The sequence below is a fragment of the Bombus pascuorum genome, chromosome 10 (genome assembly GCF_905332965.1).
Source record: "Bombus pascuorum chromosome 10, iyBomPasc1.1, whole genome shotgun sequence".
NCBI lineage: Eukaryota > Metazoa > Arthropoda > Insecta > Hymenoptera > Apidae > Bombus > Bombus pascuorum.
In genome coordinates this window covers 11,371,336-11,393,914 of record NC_083497.1, presented here as the reverse complement: position 1 = coordinate 11,393,914, position 22,579 = coordinate 11,371,336, and the positions used below count along the sequence as shown (strand labels likewise).

General features: G+C 44.2%; 1 protein-coding gene across 1 annotated transcript in view; it reads right to left on the bottom strand.

Annotated features, from left to right (window-relative positions):
- Positions 1-460: 460 nt before the first annotated feature.
- The window catches only part of LOC132911504 (uncharacterized), a 57,087-nt gene continuing 34,968 nt past the window's right edge, over positions 461-22,579 (bottom strand). The window contains exons 4-7 of the mRNA XM_060968195.1: positions 12,743-12,931; positions 5,604-5,793; positions 4,939-5,231; positions 461-4,874 (exon numbers count right to left, since the gene is read on the bottom strand). Coding sequence (XP_060824178.1) covers positions 4,323-4,874; positions 4,939-5,231; positions 5,604-5,793; positions 12,743-12,931 — 1,224 coding nt within the window. The 3' untranslated portion in view covers positions 461-4,322. The remainder of the gene's footprint in view (positions 4,875-4,938; positions 5,232-5,603; positions 5,794-12,742; positions 12,932-22,579) is intronic.

Sequence of the window (22,579 nt, the reverse complement as noted above, 5' to 3'; positions counted from 1 at the left end):
GTTTCGCCAGATTCACCGTTGGCGCCGCCAGCCTCGCACTTCCATCCTCCTCCTTCGACTCTCTTCCGCCCCCGTGCAACGTTTTATCAGTCGAGGCGTTCGCTTTTAACCCCCGAGCTTTTCCTTCGATAGGTGGCGCGTAGCGTCGAGGGTGCAACGAGTAAAACAGTTCAACCCTCGGCTGCAGAGCTGCTACTAGGTTGGTCGATGGTTCGTACTGTCTTTGGGGATGCGCACTCGCTACGATCGATTTTTATCGGTTACGTGTTACCGACGCGGTGTTATCTTCTGTGGCTAATCGCAGACAAACATCGTGCATAATATTAATAAGTAATAAGTATTTCGATGGAACGAAACTGTGAAATTAATTCCACTTCAACAAAATTTGTTGAAACAAAGCACGGAAATACTTGAACTGAAATGGTCGATCAATCAACTTGCCACGCAAACTCACGATGACTCAGGGTTCGTGTCCAATGGTTTATTTTGCAAAATAAATTGACATATACAATGTGGTACTTTAGCGAAAACGAATGTCCGTCCACGCGTTCGTTCTAAAGGACTTACATATGTGTTCTCAGCGTACAAATATGCAGCACGATGGACAATGTTCCTTTCGGATTTTATTTCGATCCACCCCCGAGGAAGGGGTCAGAGGATTAAACGAAGATAGGAGCGGTGCTGGAAACTCATACGAACGAGAAAGGACTGAAAATTCATGAATCGAAAGCTCAATATCATCCAAGCCCAAATGTTTTTTTCTTTTTTTCTTTTTTTTCTTTTTTAGCTAACTGCTCTCTGTCATCATTCGCTGCTTAATTATTACGATTCGACTTTAATTGATCATATGGAACGGTTGTGTGTCGGGATCTCGGAGATCCGCGTCTCGCTTAATCGTTAATTAAGTCTTTATAATTACTTCTTGACGAGTCTCTACGAGTAATTATCTCTAAAGTATCCTTGCGAAATGATGATGCGCGATGCGATAGAACATCAGAGCATTACGTCGAAGAACGGAGAATGGAGACTGGATTTTTCCTTATAAACTTGACCTCGCGTCGATTTTCAAACGTCCGATACCTTCTATACCTTGGAGATTCGTGTTTTCCCTTTGACGCGATCCATCTTTCACACACAGACACACACACACAAAGGACGCTTTTAGAGCGGTCGAAATCGGCGCGAGGGCGACCTAAATAATCGATCGATCAACCGCTATGCGACCAGCTACTTGCGGTATGAATATTTCTAGAAATACGCGAGACATTCAGGTCTTATATAAAATTTATAGTTGTCCACAGTTAGACCTCTAATACCATCTAGTAACAGCCACACGAGATTCACTAAACCAGAAAACTAGACTTACTTCGTTAGCGATGTAAAAGCGAGAGAGACTCGGCGAGTATAGGAGTACGTATGAGTCGTGAAACGAATCGATTCTGTTCGGGGATCGTGTGTGAGTATGATTAAATCTTTAAGTTATGGTACTTAATCGCTAAATATGTGCTACACACTATTATCTTACGTGGACCGGTGAATATCTTTCGATGAGGGCATGTTTCGTGTTATTCGCGTTTATCGGCTCGGGCTCGATAATGGCTTCAAGTGTAAGAAGCACAGATGCATCTTAGAAACAGAGTTTCGTCATTTTTCAAAGTGATATTCATTCCACGGATTCTGGACCTGTGACTTTGAATTATTATTTGAAAGAAGTACGAAGACTATATCGATATTAATTGTACGATTATATCGATTACATCAACGTAAGAGTGTTGCAATTGGTCGAGTGTTAATTAAGTAGTATCCTCCGAAAATGACGAAAATTCTCACTTTCAAAGTACAGTTTAGGGGCACGTCGATTCTCACCGGAAATGTAGTGGCGCGCGAGTGCCAATGAGGCGCGACGAACGAAGAAACGAGGACGTAGGAGCGCAATGACTAAAGAGAAAATCAGCAAGCTACATCCTCGTCGCATAGATCCATACGCAATAGCACCATATTAACAACAACGTTCGCACTATGTAACGGAAGCGTATAAAATCTGAAATATTGGTAACGCAGCATTTGCTCGAAACGTACAGGTAATAATAAGATCATCGAGTATAGTCGTTTGGCATACGTTCATCGAGTTGCCCTCGAGAAACCTTAAGGAACTATTTTGGCACTAGAATCCACGTAACGTTAATCTTTAAGCCTCTTTTCGACTTCCTCGAGTCGCGAACCTCGTGTTTAACGTAAGTATGATTTACCGATACAGTGTACTTAGGAGCGTTTAATGGTTCTGATTACTTCCAAGTAAAATCTTGCGTACAAGATCTACTAAAACGACCATCGTCCCCGAGATTCGAAACGTACCGATGTCTAGAAATTTCAATATCGACGTTTTATACGAATTTAATCCTGCCATCTTCGAATTCTAACTTTCAGCTCCGCTTTTACGTGGATGATCGAAAGTATTTGGAATATTTTGAAAAAAAAGCCCTCATCCGCTAACTTAAGGCCATAAATCACACGCATCTCGATAATCCTTTTTACTTCTCTTTGAACTTAAGAAGCTACGATACAAAATGCCGATAGAGAATTCTTAGACACGATACTTCATCGAAACTCGAAGACCACGCTCGAAACCTTAACGTCTACCAATCTGGACACTTAATAGCGTTCCACTTACGATGCTTAATTATCTTCTATTTCGTACGTATGTTCTCGGACAATAGAAAATACTTAACAAATCTGGTTCGTTTGTAAAATTGTTTTAGTCCAACGGAATCTGGCGGTATAACTCTTAGAATGGTTTACAAAATTCGACATATGTATTCGTCCTGTGATACGGTCCTCTTCTCGAGTACATGTACTCGCGTTAGAATATCATGAAATTCGCTCGAAGATTCTCTCGATCGGGTCGATGAGAAGACTTTCAAAACTTTACTCGGATATCGACGCTTCCAGCCGCGCGATGAGACTCTGCAGGGGAGAAAGTCGTGCGTGGTCAGACAGGCAGACGGATGGCGCAGGAAGAGGGATACAACCGGCGTGTATTTAGCAAATCACTGCCACCCAGGACGGTTTTCTGTATTTGACAATTACCCAGCAACGTTTCTAAATATCGAAACGCACCCCTTTCGGTTGTCTATCCAATTCTATAGGCCCCCATGCTCTGAACGTGATTATCTCTTTCAACCAAACGACACGCTTTTTGTCTCGCGATAAGAATACACGCGATACGAGACAAGGACCCTTTTAGAAAAACAATTCCACCAGGTGTAACGCGTTTCTCAACGATACGGCGAGCGGACGACTGTTTGCAGTATGCGTCGCGGACAACTGCGGTGCTCTATTACCCGATGCGGTTGCGGTTGGCGCGCACACAGAGCCACGGACGCGGAATCCGCAGCAGCGCGTCGAGTTCGTTAGTCGACGATTGTTCTCCGCGGTTCGTAGATCCTCGCTTTGGCAAATTTAACGGGCGGGCAGGGTTCGTGGAGCGCGCGGAGCGAACAGAGAGGGAGGATTGAAGAAGGAAACGGACAAGAGAGAGAGAGGGAGACCGGTGGGAGAGCGATGAGTTAAGGGCTGGAAACTGGAGAGTCATTAGGATATATTGTCAATTCCAAGCGCCTCTGTCGGTAGCGACCAACGAAGCACAGTTTCCCTTGGATACGACCAATTTGCCCTGGTCACTCTATCAACTTCTACCGTGCTCCAGTCCTCATCGATCCGTCGCCGTGATTTTCTCCCTCGATGATTTTATCGTAGACAAACCCAGACGCGACATCTTTTTATCGCTCTGCCTCTGGCCGATCCTCTTTTTGCTGCCGTGTGAGTTCTTCGAGCGGCACTGCTACAGCGAGCTGGGAATACCTGATGGCTCGGCTGTCTCATTGATACCGTGGTACTTTTCTGAAAGCCTCGGCTAAAATCTCCTGGAACGTGCCCGATGAGGCGTCGGTGAGTTTTGGCGTTGATGAGATATCTACAATGACTTTCTGTTGGACTTTTCGTTAAATAAAAATCGTTCTCGACGAGGGTGGAAGCATTGTTCTCTGATACCAAATAAGATTCGCGACCACCCGTAGCCGTTGTTTTGATTTGGCTCTGCGCGAATACTGGGAAGGAAATTTTTCTAGACGTCGAAATTTTCGTAGAAAATGGTTATCACGCGGACGAGCTTCGACTTTAACGCGTCACGTTCGACGCGAGTCTCGACTTACTTTGTCCACGGTCCTCGAATGGGCAATGGACATCTCTCGATGCTCGTTCGATGGTTCGATGTTATGCTTTGAGATGTTTTACGATAAAGACGTAGCACACCATTATCTCCATTAACTTTCTTTTTCTTCGATAGGACTTACATCGTTTTGTAGAAGCTCGAACTTCGGACTTAATCCTGGGAGTATGCTTTTAGTGCTGGTCTTGATCTGACTGTAAATGTCCAACGACTTCTTGGGCTCCAGGTCTAATTCCAGGGTCTCCTCGATCAGTCGCGGTGGAATGCTTCCGCTGCGCTTATGGCTCGGCACAAAGGTGCAGCTTTCTGCCTTCTGATTCTTCGGCCTGCCTTCCTTGTGCTCCGGTGTTAAGGTGCCGTTACCCAGCTTTCGTTGCTGTTCCTGAAAAGTGTCCTCTTGGACGTCGTCTTTTAACAACGCTCCGGTTATCACGGGTTTGTTCATCTCTGATTTTCCAAAGTCGTTGCTCAGCGCTTTCTGCTCCATAATCTCCAGTTTATTCGGGGTGGCGCCATTCACTTGGAGGTTGGGATTCGAGCGAACCGTGTCTGTGGAAATACTGGCATCCGTTGAATCCTGCTGGTCCATCGATCCTCCGGAACCCTGGGAAACGTCCAGATTGTTCTGTTTTCCCGTTATCGATGGCTGAAAGGAAGAAACACAATGTTCCATCACGATCTTCCTTTTCTCGCTTAAAATCGTCACTTACGCTTTCCTCCGCATCCTTCTCCATACTCGAGGTTTTCGACGCGTTCAGTAATGCCTTTTCGGTGTCCGGCGACTTATCAAATTCCACCCATTTCGATCCTCCCTCGAGTTTCCGAGATAACGTATCGGACTCGTAACTACCCCCGTACATCGGGTAACCCAGATGGCCCGCATCGTATTCCACTTGATTTCCATAACGATAGCTGGGATTAACCGAGCCCTGGCTAGAGATCGAGAGGTCCGACTGCGACAATCCTGTATTCGTGCTACCGAATAATCTTGCGTTCTCGAACCCTGCATCATACAGGCATACTCTTTACTAAATATTTTTTTACAAAATTTTCTTCTTTTTCAAACATTCTTTGTCTACAGTGGCTACAAAATATATTTGCACATATCCTAATGTTCTCCAAACGCTTTTCCATCCGATTCTATATTTTCTATTTTTATACTACTGAATTTTCCTAGTCGTACGAACGTACGTACTAATAAATGATACGAAATTTAATATATCTGGATTTAATCGATTAGAGTTCAAACGTTATAAATTGTAACATCGTCCGTTATAACTTATAATAGATACAATGGTGTGCGAATACTTTTTGCAGCGACTGTACATCTCTTTATCGCGTACGATAACATGGTTGTATTATGAAAGCAACGTACCTGGCGCTTTATCTTCTGGAATTTCTTCTCTGTGGACCAGAGCCTGCTGATCGGTAACGCTGGTGGTCATGTCATCGGTGGATCCTTTGTTAGTCTCGGTTTCCTCGTTCTGATAGCTAGGTTGTATTTCGACAACGAACGAGCAGCCATCATCTTGGTACCTGCGATTTTTATTATCCTCCACCGTCACCTAAAACGCGGAGACGAGCGAGCTTCATTAACTTCTTCCTGCGGCTTTTTTCATCAAACCGCGCGTATACGGCTTCTACGTCAGCGAAAAGAAAACGTTTATTGCCCCGTCTCGTAAAAAAAGAAAGAAACGAGGAATAAATACGTGGCGAAGTATTAATCAACGGTAGGGTCGTTGAATTCGCTTGTAGGGTGAAACGGAAGGGCGGAAGGGGCCAGATCGTTTGACGAACGATCGTGTCATTAGCGGGGTTCGTTTTGCCTGCTTCGCTATCTCACCTCGACCTTTTACTGCCGTTTCAACGGTGCAACATGATCAGGCTGTGCGGCTCAAAGCACCCCGCAATTACGAGCTCGATGCATCATCAGCTGCTTTACTTCGGTTATCTATTCAAGACGACAAAGAAACGAATCGCCAAGAATAAGAACACGTTGAACGATTCTCTCGATCTGCGTTTAGATATGATATTCTATAAAGGGATTTCTCACGAGCGACTGACGCTCGCGTTTCATACATACTGACGTATTTATAGCCGTATAGTGGTAAACATATCCGCAAGTATTTATGACGAACGTAATCCTTTCTTCTATAAGCGATTTTAAAATATTGCGATAATTCCGAATGCAAGAGTGTCGTTACGCTGACGTCGCGAAATTCAAATCAATATCAGAATCCAAATTATCCGACGTTTTATGCGAAAGAATTGGCTCAAACGATTTGAATATACATATGCGAGATATTAATTATGATTCTGATTACAATTGAGTAATGTGAAGCAACTCGCCGTTGACAAGCGAAACGAATGATTCCGATATCCAACAAAGGCACCGTAGCGTATTCACGTCAGAACTAGGAAATTAATTTCCACCGTATGAATTTCCTAGATGATGTTTCTAGTTTACTCGTAGTCTACCATGACCGTCGGCCGCGGATAAATGCAACCGCGATCGGAGTTACTCGAGTCGACGGACCGCAGAATTAGTTCTCCCTATTGTTTCCAGTCTCTCCTATTCCGACGCATTTCTCTGTGTTTCGTTCACGACTCTGGGCGTCGCAAGCAACGTTTCCCCGCGGGGCACGTCGCTCACGCCTTCCGAATTATCGGCAATGCCAGAGAGGAAACGCATCTTCCAACTCAACATCGAAAACTTTACATTTTCTTCTCGATAGCCGATACGTCTTCGACTATCCAACTCTCGTAACCGAAAAAGTACGGTATCGTTGATACGATTTTGCTTTTACGATTCATAAATTGTTGCAGGAGTAACGTATCGTTTTATTTCTACGAGCTACTCCAAGAAAACAATGTTCTATCCGCGCAACAACCTTAGCATCGACGATGGTTCACGATCGATAAGCTTCCTATGTAGGTTCGTGTCGTTGAGAACAGGGCTGCCATTTGGAGACGCGTGACGCCTTTGATTTCGTGGCTACGCTGTCTAAAGTTTCACCCGAGCGATCCAATTACCGAATCCCTAGGCAACGAATTACTTCGACGCGTGATAAATTCTAATTAACCAAAAGTGTGTAAAGCATGTCAAAGTTTGACCCAGATTCTGCTCCGTGGCTTATAAAGTAACCGGAATCTGGCAGATACGTCCCCTATCAGGGAGTTACGGTTACCCGTCATCTCGAGGTGGTTAATTTAAAAGGTGGAGGGGCGATTCCATCGAACCAAAGCGGCGAGCCTTTTAGCCACGTATCACGTCGCATTTGCCTCGCGGGCGTTCTCCGAGAAACTTCTGAGAGTTTCAGCAAAAGGAAGGAATCGGTCGTACCGATAACACCTTTGTCCTGCCTCTTTCAAAAGGACAAAGAGACGCGCAAGGGTAAGAGGAGAGGCAAAGTGCCTTCTATTTCTCCATTCCTCGAGGAAACTTGCTCCCAGAGGCGTCGTATAACCGGGTCCCGAATCACGTAGTTTTTCACCAGCCCTCGGCAAGGTAGTGACTCGATTCAGAAATCGACTCCGTCAGCTCAGATCCTACGCGACAGGTCGACCAACGAATCGTCCACCAGAGACGCCACGTAGATTTCCCGATGACGCGTGACAGTAAGTACTGGAATCTTAAGGATCCGCCGAGGGAGAAATTAGAAGGACATATACAGTGGCCTGCGAAATGTTTTCAACGCTTACCATAAGGAACTTTCATACAAAATATTGTGAAATTTCGTTAGTACCGCAACGAAACATCGATCGTTATGATCATATCAGTTGACTTTCGAGCAATCTGACGATATACGTACTATATAGAAATTACAGGACGTTTACCGCGAACATATTCCTTATTATCGGTTGCTACGTAAATTTTGTTCGTGATTTCGTTTATATAGAGCATTCATACGAAACGAGGTCTTAAAGGGGACATTTTATTCTACGTTTTTCGATCATTTTCGCGTGTAGGATAACCTTCTACTGATTATTTTCTCAGTCAGTAATCGGCCAAGTTTATACGAACAAATTACCAAATTCGATTTCATCGAGAAGAAAGTACGAAACGAATATATTTCATGCTGTCGATTTGTTCTTTTCCGTAGAATCTTACTGCTGATTACACTACATTTAGTGGCACACCTTGTATAGGAGGGACGTGTTTGAGAAGAAGGAGGGGCGTGTCACGTGAAAAGGAAAATGGAACGACGTCGCCATTCGTTCCACTTTAAAAGGATCTCTCGAAATCTCAGGTAGAAAGGTGGAACTCGGAGCAGCTAGGGCCGTTTTCGAAAAGCGAAGTGGCTAGAAACAGCCATAATTCAGGGATTTGTACGCTTCCGCTTCCGAGTAACTCGCGAACACTGCCGAGAACTAGAGGGTAACTTACGCTCTGTCACCGTAAGTTCCCGACCTAGTACAACTCTGGTTTCGCTTTGCCACGATTATTAAAGATCGTATTTTACGATCCATCGAGCGTTCACGTGAATTTCTTGTTTATTCCGAAAGAGAACGGAGAACATGCAGTTGCAAATTGAAATGGAAATTCAGCGACGAATATGTTTTTAGCAAGGAAACTAAAGGCGTCAGACTAGTGGAAGTATATCATCGACGATATTATTTCATTACGATGTTGCACGTATAAATATGTATTGAGATCACAAGGGGAACGCTTCGCCGAGAATTTAATCTTCCACGTAATAAATTAATCGATGCATAATAGGGTGCGAGATTACCGATCACGCGTTACTGATCCCGGATGCTCTACTAAACGGATGACGCGTAGTTCGTGTCCCTTCTACCTGCTATTTATACATCGGCTGCTAGTTAATAACCTTTTATAACCCAAATTTTTTTATATCTCTCGAGCGAGATCAACGCGAACGGCGTTAATTGAAACTAATTATTTTTCTCGTCAGGGGAAGTAATTAAAAATCAACGAATTAAACGAAAGCACGATGGGAACGTTATCGAGAACGATCGCAGGACGCGGTGTTAATTGCAAAGTTTCGATCGAGTTTAACGAAAGAAATTCAATAACATTTCGAGCACAACGTTGAACAGGGCAAATGGCAATGGCAAAGCAAATGGAGACATTCTGGTGTCCAATAACCGTATCAGGGGTCTTGAATACGTCTAAACTTTAGATGCAATTGCATCTTCGTGGAAACTCTGTAGATTCGTGATGGTAATACAACGAGACGATTCAACGAGGTGTACGCTAACGTACGTATGCGACAGTTAATTTGTCGAATAAAGTTCAAATACCTTCGGCGGCGATGCAAGCCAGGTCACGGTGCACCTCTTTAAGGATGCATTTAGTTCTTAGATGGCTCGAGAAAACGAAGAGTTTCCTTTTTACGCGGAAACTGCGCGGAACTCGGTGAATAGATTGACCCAGATGAAAAAGAAAAATTTAAAGAAGACGAGTTCGTTGGTAAATCGACTGTGCAGTATCTATATATTTTTGTACTCCACGAAAGATCGTTGACGTCATATTTCTTGATATACACTGTGGTTCAGAAGTATCGGGGAATCTGTTTATTTGTGACACAAGAAATATATTTTAATTACAAATTAATAGGCGATTCACGAAAAGATATTAAGCGTTGCTTCTAATTAATAATTCATCGTTAGTTTGCGTGCCGTGGTAAAATTTATCTCTGCTCTTTCTTCCCCTCTGATATTACAGTTTCTACCCATGAGAAATAAATAGAATAAAATATTTCAATAATATTTTCAAAGCAGTGAAATATGCGATATTTTAAAAGGTCAATCTCATCGCTCTATGCGACGTGGTGACATCCGACGTAATGTGAAAGAAGGCAACGAACTGGATGGCCTTCGAAAACGCGCTTCGTTCCAAAGACACGACACTCGTAGCCTCGATAGTGTGAGTATTTCTCGAATTCTGAGGGTATTCCACGCGACCGAGGGTGAACACCGCGACTTGGCGCCAGGCCAAGTATTACGTCGAAGTATCCCGAGCATCCACCCCTTGAACCCTTTTTCGTTTCCTGTCCCCCTTCTATTTGTCCCGATCCACGAACAAACGCATCGCATGGTTTTTACATTCCTTTAAAGAGGAAGTACGCTAAGGCGCTTGTGGCTGAAATAACCAACAGCACAACGGATCTGTCTGTTTGTTCGTTTGTTTAGTCTATCCGGTGTTTTTTCTCAAAGTAGCTGCCGCTTTGTCCAACGTAAAGCTGATATTGTTGGCAACGTATCGATTCTTACTGCCTTAGTCCGACAATAGACGTCTCGTTTCTACCGCGACGTCACTGGCCAACCCCAAAAAGTCTTTCCTTCTAACTTGTTTGCCAGCGGATCAGATTTCTGACCCTTGCATTCACCAAGTGAAAACGAGACGTTTCACCGGTTTATCGTCGATAATACCCTCGAAGTATCCGCAGTGATAATCTTCTCATTCTTTTCACCGATACCGTTCGATCGTATCTTTTTATCGTTGCGGAAGCACGAACATTCGGCTCTCGTGTAGGTACACGTCCCGAGTCTCGGCGAGTTAATTTCGTCCATCCGTCGATTAATGAACTTGCTGTCCGTGTGCATGTTACGAAAAGACTTATCACAGATTTAGGGATTCGATCATGAGATCCACAGATTCCGATCCACGCCCTTTCGTTGTTCGATCGCTTTCGACGGCTTAGGGTGCGCGCACTTTGCTCGTGTATTCGTGGTGTCTGGGAGGGAAAGAAAGAGGGTTACGACCTAAAGACGGCCACGGACAGGGTATCCAGAAGAAAGGACAGACCTGAAACTCAGAAAAAATTTGTCCGTCGACGTCGACACCGGTGACACTTCTCCGATTCATTTCGACCGATTCGATCCACGAGACGAAATACCTTCAAAATGAAACTGATTCGCAACTGGTCATCCTGTAAATATCCAGGTGGGATCACGCGTATCTCGCAAACGGTGTTTCGATGAAATTACACCAATATCCAGGTAAGGGAGGTAAAGATAGTCGAAGCTCTGACCCAGCGGATTTGGCGAATCCCTGGCAAGATGAGTTTCCACGGATAAGTCTGAGCCGGTAAGTAGGACGATAGGCGGAGGCGAAATTGCCTGGTAACCTTCGACCTTACAGGGCCGTACGAATCCCGATAATTGCGAGCCTGTTATCCCTGTCAAAGAGGAGCCACCGGCTGACCCAGCTGCGCGAATCTCCGGTTGGCGGATCGATTTCACGATGTCGTGGCCGACTCGCTCGAACAAAGAGAAATATTAATCCTGTATGGCACTGATCCGGCATTCGGTTAACCGTTAGCGCTTTACGTCGCGTGGATACGACACAGAAAAATGTGATAAACCAACGTACTGTACACTGATCGATTTGCACGAATCGCGGATCGCTCGAAGTTTTCATTACGAGATAAAAGATACGAATTCGCGAATCTTGATAGAAACGAACACACGCGGGTCAATTAGTTTAAGGCAACGAGCTATCGGCTGGTTTTCTCCGGCCGACATGTCAATTTGTCAATTTGTCCACCTTTCCGCACCTGTTGCGCCTTTATTGTACATGGGATGCCGATTACTCGGTTCCAAAGACTTTACACGTTACCAGCAGACGAATCGGAAACCTTTGTTTCCTCGTATCTTCGAAGATCGACCGAGTTCTGGAACAGCTAGCTGTAAAGGGATCAATCGATGTTCGTTAGATTCTCCGGAGAACCATTTCAGACACCGACTACCCGTTTGTTGCGAACGCTTACGTAGCTCCTTGAACAAACCATCGTTTATCGATTTTTACAAATTAATACTATGACCTCGATTTGCCTGAATCAATTAATTAGAAAAGACTCGAGTAATCAAACGAAACGTTGTCATCTTTCGTATGAAACCGTAACTGCATGAAATATAATAACGTGTTGCACATTGTTACATGTACAGGTTCGCAAAAACGTAATACGATACATGTTTTAAAATTTCATTACCGCCGTAATTGAGACTCGACTACCGTTATTAGTTAAAATCTACACAAAAATTACAGGATGTTTAATTAATAATCAGTAAAAAGCCTGAGGTACATTTAAAATACATATTCGTACTCTTTTGCTATCCGATATTATTCGGAAAATCGAAATCTTACCATATTTTGTTTCTCTTCCAAAATTAATTAACAGACCTTTTGTCCCTAGTTTCGATCAGCTTCACCTTTCACGAGGATTAACATACATTTCCATTATTACACGAACCATGAAATGCACCTTGCAATTGGTTTTGTCTATTCTGCCGTGCGGATCGCTAATGATGCAACCTTCCAATTATCAATGAATTGCGTGTAATTGGATCAGCGGAAGAAATCCTTTATCCGTCAACAAAATGGAATCCCCCCGCCCCTGTACTTCAACCGCGAAATAATTTGGATCGATGCAACATGAACATCGACAGAAGTCCGCCAATCGACAAGTATTCTCCGAAATACGATAACACGTAACCCTCTGACATAATATTTGCAATTCCGTCGTTGGTGATCTCTAATATACTCACTGCTCGCTCCTCCGTCTCCACGATAAGATGGTTATTCTTGAGGGTGAGAGTGATGATGTTCCCGTTGGCGTTTTTATTGGTATGATTCCCCGGAGGAGTGTACTCCACCGGAGTGGCGTTGGTCATGTTTATTTCCGCCATGACCTCGCTCTCGCAAATGTACCTGGGTCTGTCGAGGCCGTTCACCAGCTGAAACCAAAAGAAAAAGAAGCTGAGATATCTGCTCCCTGTAGTCTCTGTGTGGTGGAACTCCATTTATCTGAACTTGTCACGGGACAAACAGTTTATATAATTGGATTTCATATAGTAGGGACGCGTCAATTTCCCCCATCCCCCTCCCACTGTCTATTGTTTTTCGTTCACGTAATAGGTGCTTACGTTCAGACAAGCGAATTCACCAGCGAAAGTTCAATTAATCGGACGTTAATTTCGTTCCAATAATTGAAATTTTGCCCGTAAACTCACGTAACGTTACTATTAGTACGATAGTAAATGGGTGAAGTCCGACCATACTGTCAAAAAATGCAATTGCGCGACTGTCATAGATGTATCATCGACGAGACAAAAATTCTACTATATACGTACCTATAATTGTGCATATATTAAGTCACAAATGGATTCTTTTAGGATCGATCTGTTCTTCGTACATCTGTCGTTAAATCATACAAAGCAAGAAAACCGGTCGATCGAGTTGGTGCTTTCTACGAACACGTAATCGCGTGGGAGTACGGTTGCAAAGTAGCAAGGTTCACGGACCGTGCTTCAGTCAGAGTCCGATTAAAAGTTTTTAATCTGAGAATTTACAGCGGCGCGAGCTTGACGCTGCGCGGTTAGCTAATTCATCGAATTTACGCTGGATTTACGAGCTTTGCTCGACTAAGCAACCCGTTGCTCGAGGCGTTAATCCTACTTTGAAACCGCGAGACTTCGATTTTCGCCATCGCGTCACTCCTTTCCACGTTTGGAGAATTTTTCTACAGCTGGAAATATAAAAGTGGGTCAACGTCTGCGACATTCTATCGGCTTCTAGACACGAATGTACGTTCGTCACCCTAGTTGATGGATGCATACGCATAGCCTCCGGTTTCATCGAGCCACAATTCCCGGGCTGATCCCGAATAACGGAAGAGCAGTTATCTGTCAAGGAAATTGACAGCGAAACGAGACACCCGGGCCGCAGTTACCCCGCGTTCGTTTCCTTAGGCGTCCCTCCAAGCAGAAATTCATCATTCGCTTCCCTAACAAATCGAGAAAAGGGAGATTCATCGAGCAACGTCCGTTCTTTTACGATTTTATTTCTATTCGACTCTAGCGAGGTGTTCGCCGAGGATAGTCGGTAATGGGCGTTGGGTGACGCGACAAGTACGACGCCCGATAAGAACAGATAACCGGAGAATGAAATATCAGAAGGCACGCGAAACATTCAACGGCTTCGTTGCAGAACTGTCGATCGCGTTATCGACGAATCAAGCTTAAGGAGGAGCGCTTATCGCGAATAATCTTTCCATAAAGGGCAAATACTATTGGAGGAGTGTCGTTTTACAAGTGAAAATTCTCTTCTTTTCTCGTCTTTACAACGTTGCAAGAAACGTCTACTGTCAGCAGATTTTTCTCATCTCTGTGACATTCTAACCGACGTAACGCAATCGCTCATATTCCCTTTACGAACAACTTTTTGTCGTCTTCGTTTTCCCATAGATTTCCATGACGACGTTTCGTCTGGTTAGAGACATCGAGAGCGTTTTATCTACCGCGATATTCCCGCGGGTTGCAACCACGCATAGAAAATGTCAGGAAACCGAGCAACCGGCGTATCGATAAAAATTTAATATTATACTTAAATTCGACACAGGAGATGTATAGTCGCTCAAGGAAGTATTTGATCACTTATCGTTTTATGTGCATATTGTGTGTGTGTGTCGTATAAAATATTTCGAAATTCTGCTATATCGTATTGTTACGTGGCACGACTATCGTGATTATGTGGGTAAAATTTGAAATGTTCCGTATAAGACGTACGATATATTTCCAAAAGATTTCGACGAATACTTTCGCGCGGAACTGTACGCGTTTCCTTCATGCGGAGAGTCTCGCGATTGATTTTCCACAAGGTGCACGTCCTCTGACAATTTTCCAAGAAATATTTCGATCGAAACATCCTGTTTTCCAAAAGCGGATACGCTGTACGGTGCATCTCACGTCCCGAGCGGTTCTTTGTCTTCAGGACGGTAGTCTTGCCAAGCGGCGTAGCAGGGTGCGACCCCATTCTCAACCCTCCCGATCGAAGGCCTGATTGGTTCATTGCCTCGTTCGCCTCTCGATGATCGTCACTGATTTAGAAAGGGTGAACGCCGGGATACGTTCGAGGGTTCGTTAAAGGGGCGACATCGAGAGGGAAATTATTTCCGGCCTCTCAGTCCGCTCTTAACTACTGCTTTATTCCGATTACGACGCTTACGGAGACCGAATCTGTCGAGCAGATATCGCGTCTGCTTGGTATCTCTCTTCTAGACGAATTACCATTTTGGTACGTTCCAACGAAACAGAAATATTTTCTGTCGTGACAGAAACACGAAAAGAATTGAAAAAGAAAGGGTTGAAAGAGGATTGCAACTAATTAAGGAGAATGGTCAACTAATTAACCCTTTCGCCATCGATGTCGTGTACGCAGGTACTTGGTGCTTTAAAACGTTATTGATGAATCAAACGATAAACGCGATCGAAGACTACAGGAAACGAACGTAAACATTTTTGTAGACTTTTCCGATGTTGGTATTGTTCGACGTCTAAGAGGTGCTTGATATAACCTAATTGCAAAGGAGATTTATAATCAGAGGATAAAAACTGTCCGATAAATTACCATTATTCCATCATTAAAAGTAGCCGACCATGAGAATTTTCAATTTCTAGAGCATCGACTCGAGTTTTCCGGAAATATTCATAGAAATCGCGTCGCGCCATGGGAACATGGCGCGTAGGTACGTTTGCCTGAATATTCTTATCTCGTTCCTCTATCGTTCTTTACACAAGTCTCGCTCGGAATACATACCGATATAGTTCGTGGAACATCGCAGGGAACAACGTTCATCGATCGGGCGAATTCTCGAATTCGGGACGAGACGACGTTGCAGAGAATATAACCCAATATCAACGAAAGTGGTCTTTTCATTTAAATAATTGGTAGATCGAGTGTACTGCACTGCAAGATGAGTCTTGGTATTCAAAAGGTGCGTCGGAAGATAACACGGTGCTCGAGGTTGGAAAGCTCGACACACTCTCGAAGCGGTGTCGCGTAGCTATCGGAACGAGGGCAAAGAGGATCGCGAGAAGGAGGAGGTAGATCACGATCTGCCGTGGGCCTCCGTAGAGAATCAACGTGATTTTGTAAAGATCGAAAGCACCAAGAGTGGGGAAGATTCCTCGTTACAAGCAACCGCTACCTCCCTAATTGCCTCGATGGAGAACCGGGCCATCCGTCTGGTCGACGTCCACGCAGTTAGCGTAAGAAAGTTAGCGCCTATGAGCCGGATACGCGGCGGTGATTACGAAGAAACTCCTCTTGTAAGAAAGTAGCCCGACAACCAGTAATTTACCGGAAATTTTCGCTACAATTTTATCGACACGCGTATCGATTTTTGACCATTACCCGGCCCTTATTCGCGGGAGTCGCAAGCTCCGCTGCTGGCGAATCGACTTCGGGGAACTCGACGAGAGAAGGGAACCGCTTCGAACCGGGTACGTATCATCTTAATTGCCAGCGCGTACCGGGGCTCGTGGATTAATGTGATTAAACCTGATTACACGTTTCATTCCGACAGAGCTGTTAGTTCGCAGCCGATCTTAGCTTTTCGTTTTAATTGCTATCGGATAGTTATCAACCTGAAATCCCCGGTATGCGGACGAGATACCAGCTTTATTCGTTTACCCGATTAATGGGATGGATATCCCTTTAGGGTGCAGGATACTGAAATGATACGAGTATCGTAATTTCACCAGCATCCGGACCTTTTATCTTAGACGAATACTTTCCATTTTACTTCTTCTTTTACTGTCGCCTGCTCGTTTCGTTTGCCGATCATTCGTAGCTGTATTTCGCTATTGAATGTTCACAGAGCTTAAGAGTGACACAGCACCGAGCCCTCTTGCGTTTACAATAGTTCGAGCTACGATTAATCGTAACACTTTGTACACTAAAAAGTTTCGATCTCGTGCGTTATTAAATGAATAATAAGAATAATAAGTAAAAGATACGAGGGATCGTTAGCTCGTTACACAACGGAATTTGAAAACTAAAGAAAAGGATTTCATTCATCGCGGATGCGATTGATCGGATCGATAAGCAGGCAGATTTACGTAACACCGTATAAAATTTCGCTGCCAACTCCTACGTCTCCGATTTAATTGCGATCAAACGATTATCGATTCGGACAGCGTTGCGCCAAGCGAGGATACACAGGGCTTGTTCAGCGATACCGGAATTAGATTTAAATCGTAATTATGTAATAGATGTCGAGTTGTATCAAATTGCAGTAATTGTCGATCCGACGATAATTAATTCAGAGGGTAAACCGAACTGTTATAAAATTGAAAATGATTAATAGATAGATAGCCGATAACGATTCGCATATTTTGCTACGATTCAACTCGTTATCCCGCGTCGTTCGCACGTTTATTCATCTTTCGATGTTACGTCCACGTTATCTAATGCCATCGTGTCTCTAACAAAATCCAACAAGGATAAAAAATCTCGATTTACGCTCGTACACGACGCACGTTACGTGGCTCACGACGTACACAAACCTCGAATACTTTCACGCGCGTATACGAGTTCCAGACAACGACCTCAAGAAGAACGATAGAAAAGACGATAGTTCCTAGTCACGCTCGGCTTGGCTAGACACAGGCTAGACATAGACATAGACATAAATTCCTAGACTGGTTGGCCAAGGTTGTTTCATTCAAGTGAACGCGTGTCTTGTCTAGCGGGCTTTGAATCGAGATATCACCGGTCAAAGGGACCGACCGTAGAAAACGGTAATCCAGAACAGCACGACGACACGTTACGATTACAATTTCAGATCGCGTCGGCCGCCTCTATAGCTGGCCGAATGAGAAACGAAACCTAGACGCACTTCTTTGCATAACAAGACCGCTTCGGTGGTCGGTCGGTTAACCGTCTAACATAAGTAGAACGTTCCGCACGTAAACGGACGAACGTTAGTTCTCGAAAAAAGAGACAGTGGATTGGTCGCATTGAATTCGTTGCGTTTAATGCGTTGCATTGAAATCGTCGCATACGTTGAAAAGGACTTGGAACGAAATCGTCGAATTTCCACAGAAATCGCGTGTCGAAGAGTTCGTCTGTTAGGATGGATTTAGTTATCGGTACCGAAAGGCAGCACTACACAGGTGTGCGTGTGCGTGTGCAGGCGCGAGTTGAAGCGCGTGTGCGTGAACGTGCGTGGCTGCGGTTCGAGTGGCTTGTGCCAAAGGGTACTGACCCTGACCCAAGGGGCATTGCTCCTACGGTGCGTTTCTCCCGTTCCTTTTCTGTTAGATCGCTCACACCGGCGTAGCGACGGCTTAGTAACGATGTCCGGGCATCATCGGGAATCTTTTTTACATGGATGCTAAACGGCTCGCCCGACAAACTAGTCGACGCTGTGCTCTCGGCTCGATTCTCCTCGAGACCGGCAGAACGAGGAAGCGATCGACCGCCACTCCCGACCACGCTCTCCCGCGACCAGTTCGATTGGAATGCTCGCTAAATGTTCCCCACGCCTTTTGGCGATCTTTCCGCTGCTAGAATCGAACCAATTTCAATTAACCGGACGACCGTCGGTGAATAGCGTTCCTAGAATTTTTGCTCGGTTTCTCGTAGTTATATCCTTCGTGTTTGTTTAAATGTGTTTTTCAAATATTTTCCGCGACACTGCTCCGCTACGTTTTTATACTTCCTTCGTCGAACGCTTCTCTCGGACATTCTTTTTAAACATTTTTTAAATACTTTCTCTATGCGTTTCTTTTCAATCAGACGCTGCTTATATTTTCCAGGCAGCGCACGAATGTCATAAAAGTGTCCGTTTGAAGTCTAAACACTCTAGAAGCATTATCTGGTACAAGGCATTCGATATCGCAAGTTTATATATGTACATAAAAATATTTTATACGACACCAGCCATTTTTCAAGTATGTATAAAATATCTACGTACTGTACGAGTTACGCGATGGTTGTCGTTGGATGTTTAGATCACTTAGATCGCAAGATGAAAATCACGTTTCCAAACATCCTCCTACGAGGATACAGCGTTGAATGGCGGAGAATGGAGTTCCATCGAATTGAGGACAAGCGATCGCGGTCTCATCCCATCTTTGTTAGAAAGTATTCGAACAGGCGAGTCGAAAGAAGAGCATAGTCCAGCGATTCGCGTTCCGATTTCTCGGTGGTCGTTCGCCTTCCCCATAAAAGGTACGGCTAAAATCACTCCCCGAGCCCCTCGTCTCGCGATCCTCTCCCTTCCAGTACGTCCTGTAGACGTACCGTCAAGAAAAGGATACCACGTAGACGAGTTCTGGCCAGCCGGTGTCCCATATACCAGGCCTTTCACCTTTGCCGCGAATCGGCGAGTCGCGCGAGCCAGACTACCATCTTTCGCAGCTTGGTCCGCGTGCGATTTTTTGCCACGTATCTCACATTGAAATTACTCAATGGCGTCCCATTGAGACATTCACCAATAATGTATCATTCGTAGATGTTGAAGTGATCGTCACTTCTAAGAAAACTCGACATTTGGTCTTCGGTTTTCTCAGGCGCTGAGGTCATCGATAACGCATAGACAAAAGAATGCGTCGATGACAGACCATAAGCGGTACACGTGCGACGTTGGCTTCAGGGTTCTTTTAGGCTCAGGGTAACATTGCTAGCGTGCGGATCTGGACCAGCTTACATTGTATTCCACACTTTGTACTTTAATATTCACAAAATATATATACTTACAATGCCTTACAATTTACCCACACGTTCCTTTGATTCCACATACATCGAATGACCTTAACAGTAGACAATGTACGAAACGTTGAAAGAATCCATGTTACGCGTTCCTTTGACTCTGAAGATTCTATAGAATCAACGTATTCGACTTTTTTTCCACATGCCTCGCGAAAGAGTCACCTAATGATGCTTCCAAGAACCGAGAAATCGGTCGAAAAGGTATTCCCCGTAGACGATATCTTGGTCGAATTATTTGTTCTTTTTGATTTGCCAAATTCTAAAGAATCGAGGCGTACGAGAAGTTGCAACTTATTTCGCTGCGATTTCTTTTAACGCCGCTCTCGCCAGACCACCCAAGCTATTTCGTGTTTCACGCGTATGCACGCTCTCGCGACGTTCAACAGCTCGCCAGTTCGAAGAATGAAAATAGTCGAGACAGGCATTCGACGGGTGAATGAAGTCACGCGATAAACACGATCGCGTAGGCTGTAAACATCGTGCTTTCGAGTATTCAGAAATCCTGCGGTTTCTTGTTACGCAACAACCCGATCGATCCATCGATCGTTTCCAGATCGTCACGGTGATTGTAGACCTGTCGCATATCGATGAAGAAATTCAAGCTAAAAGGCGAATAAAAATATTTTTGCACCGTTGCTAGGATGCGACGCTGCTTTATGCGACGTATTTACGATTCGACTATCGATTTAACTATTCCAGTTACTATACTATGTTTTACGCGCAAAATATCTATCCGCTATACAGAGCGTTCAATAACAGATTCTATGTAAAAAAATAAATTTACTAATTTCGATAATTAAGCGTCAGACGATGTTAGCGTGCGGTAGCTTTTTTGCGGTTCGACGTCCGTTTTAAAACACCGTACGTTGTTACGATATCTTAGGTTTTCGTTCGAATACGTCACAGACAGACTATATACGGTCGCTCTAATTCGGCCTTGAGTCTAATCCTCGTCGTTGACCGCTGGTCACAGACCCCGACTAACGTCCGTTGCAAATGGCTCTCGTTCGGCTCGGTTGAAAAATTCGCAACGCAGCTTCGAAACTATCGTAGACAGCCATTCGAATTCTTCTCGAATCTGGTAATTTTTTTTATCGTTCGAGATTACCAGAATCTCGTACGAGAAAACTCTCAAGAATTTTAATTAATCGATTGACTCGGTCTCTGTAGTGTCGCGACCGATTCTCGTTGTCTCATCGACGTCGTAAGATGATCATTTAAAAACAAAGAACACGCGAATATCGAATACTAAGTGCTCGGAGCAGTGGCAAACGAATATTTCGTGATCGAAAGTTAGAACGAAGAATGGCAATGCTCGGGAACGCGTTTGTTATCAGTTAATAGTGATTTCTAGCAAGCTAACATACTGTGACAAGACGCAACCCAGTCGTAATTCAAACATTACTCATCTTCTCAACGGGGAAAATCCACTGTTTTATGAAGTATGTAACGCTACGTTAACGAATAGAATAGACGCTTCAAACTCCAGTGCGAAAAGTATTTTATTCGCATACAACGATTCGATATAAAACCCAGTCTGGCAGAACGTTCGAACAGACGACAAGAGGACGATACTTAGTTTGAAAATGAAATGCGAAAATAATTCTCAGGTGGAATTGCTTCGACGACGTAGTGGATTTAAAAATTACTCTTTTATGAAAGGAGCGAAATGTGACTCATCGTGTTTCCCTACCAATAGCCTTTAAATATAGTGATCTATAATCGAGCATTGTCGCGTCTATAAATAATGATGAGAGGAAAAAAAAATAAAATTTTTCACAGTAGAATCATCATTGAATTTAAAAGTACGGTAGAGGAACGATATTTTCGTTCGCATTCCAGCCTGTAGATTCTGGCAGTGCGCGACGTCTATTCATAGGACAAGTGGCTTCTAACCCACGTAGACGGTCTCAAGGTTGTCGATGCTAGTTCAAGGCTAAGAGATGCCAAGCGGAAGTCTGGCACTGATGTGTTAGGAATACATCAAGAATTAACGTGTCCAAAGCGTTCTTCCAGTGGATGGGAACGCATTAGACGGGTCTGGTTGGCCAGTTGCGCGGTAACATAGGTTAGTGACACTGTGAAGGTCGTTCCTAGCACAGACAGACTGGGCTGAGTCAAGCGGAGTCGAGAGGAATTGAGTCATAGATCGTGACGCGATCTAATGGCGTTTACACCAGCCGCTTAAAAATATGCATTCGGTCAGTCGATTGTTTCGCGATTCTCGCGAAAATACCACGCGTTAACGCGTTTCCAACACGATCCTACGAGAGCCCAATGGCTCGTTTTACCAACGAATTAACAAACAATTTTGTTGTTCGAGAAATTTTTCAGTTATTATTTACCTACTACGCGGTCGATTCCAATTTCCAAGATTCGTCAAGATCAGGCTCGTGATATTAAAAGTTTCGCTTGTTTTCGTCAAAGTGGCTCGACTGGAATTTTCCAACGTCTGATCAAACGCATCTACCGAGACGGTGCGGCGTGTTAATACGCCCGCTATCATTTGGGAATTTCCTCGTTTCGCGACACGTTCCTGCATCCTGCGCTCGCGACGTTCCGTTCGGAATCTTAAATACGATTCGAAAGCGCCGCGTATCCCGATGCACGTTCCAGTTAATTCCATTAAAAGTTACGCAAATGCTTGACGTGTTTTGATATCCAGCTTAAAATCAGAACGCGCTATTTTATCTCAGAACGCGAGTTTGACGGTCTGGATTCGTTCAATCGCGACTTAAGTGGTTTAATTTCTTCCATGTTTGATACGGCTCAGACAATGAGTCAATTGATGCCAGAAAAAAATAGATTGAGTCACATTCATCGTGACT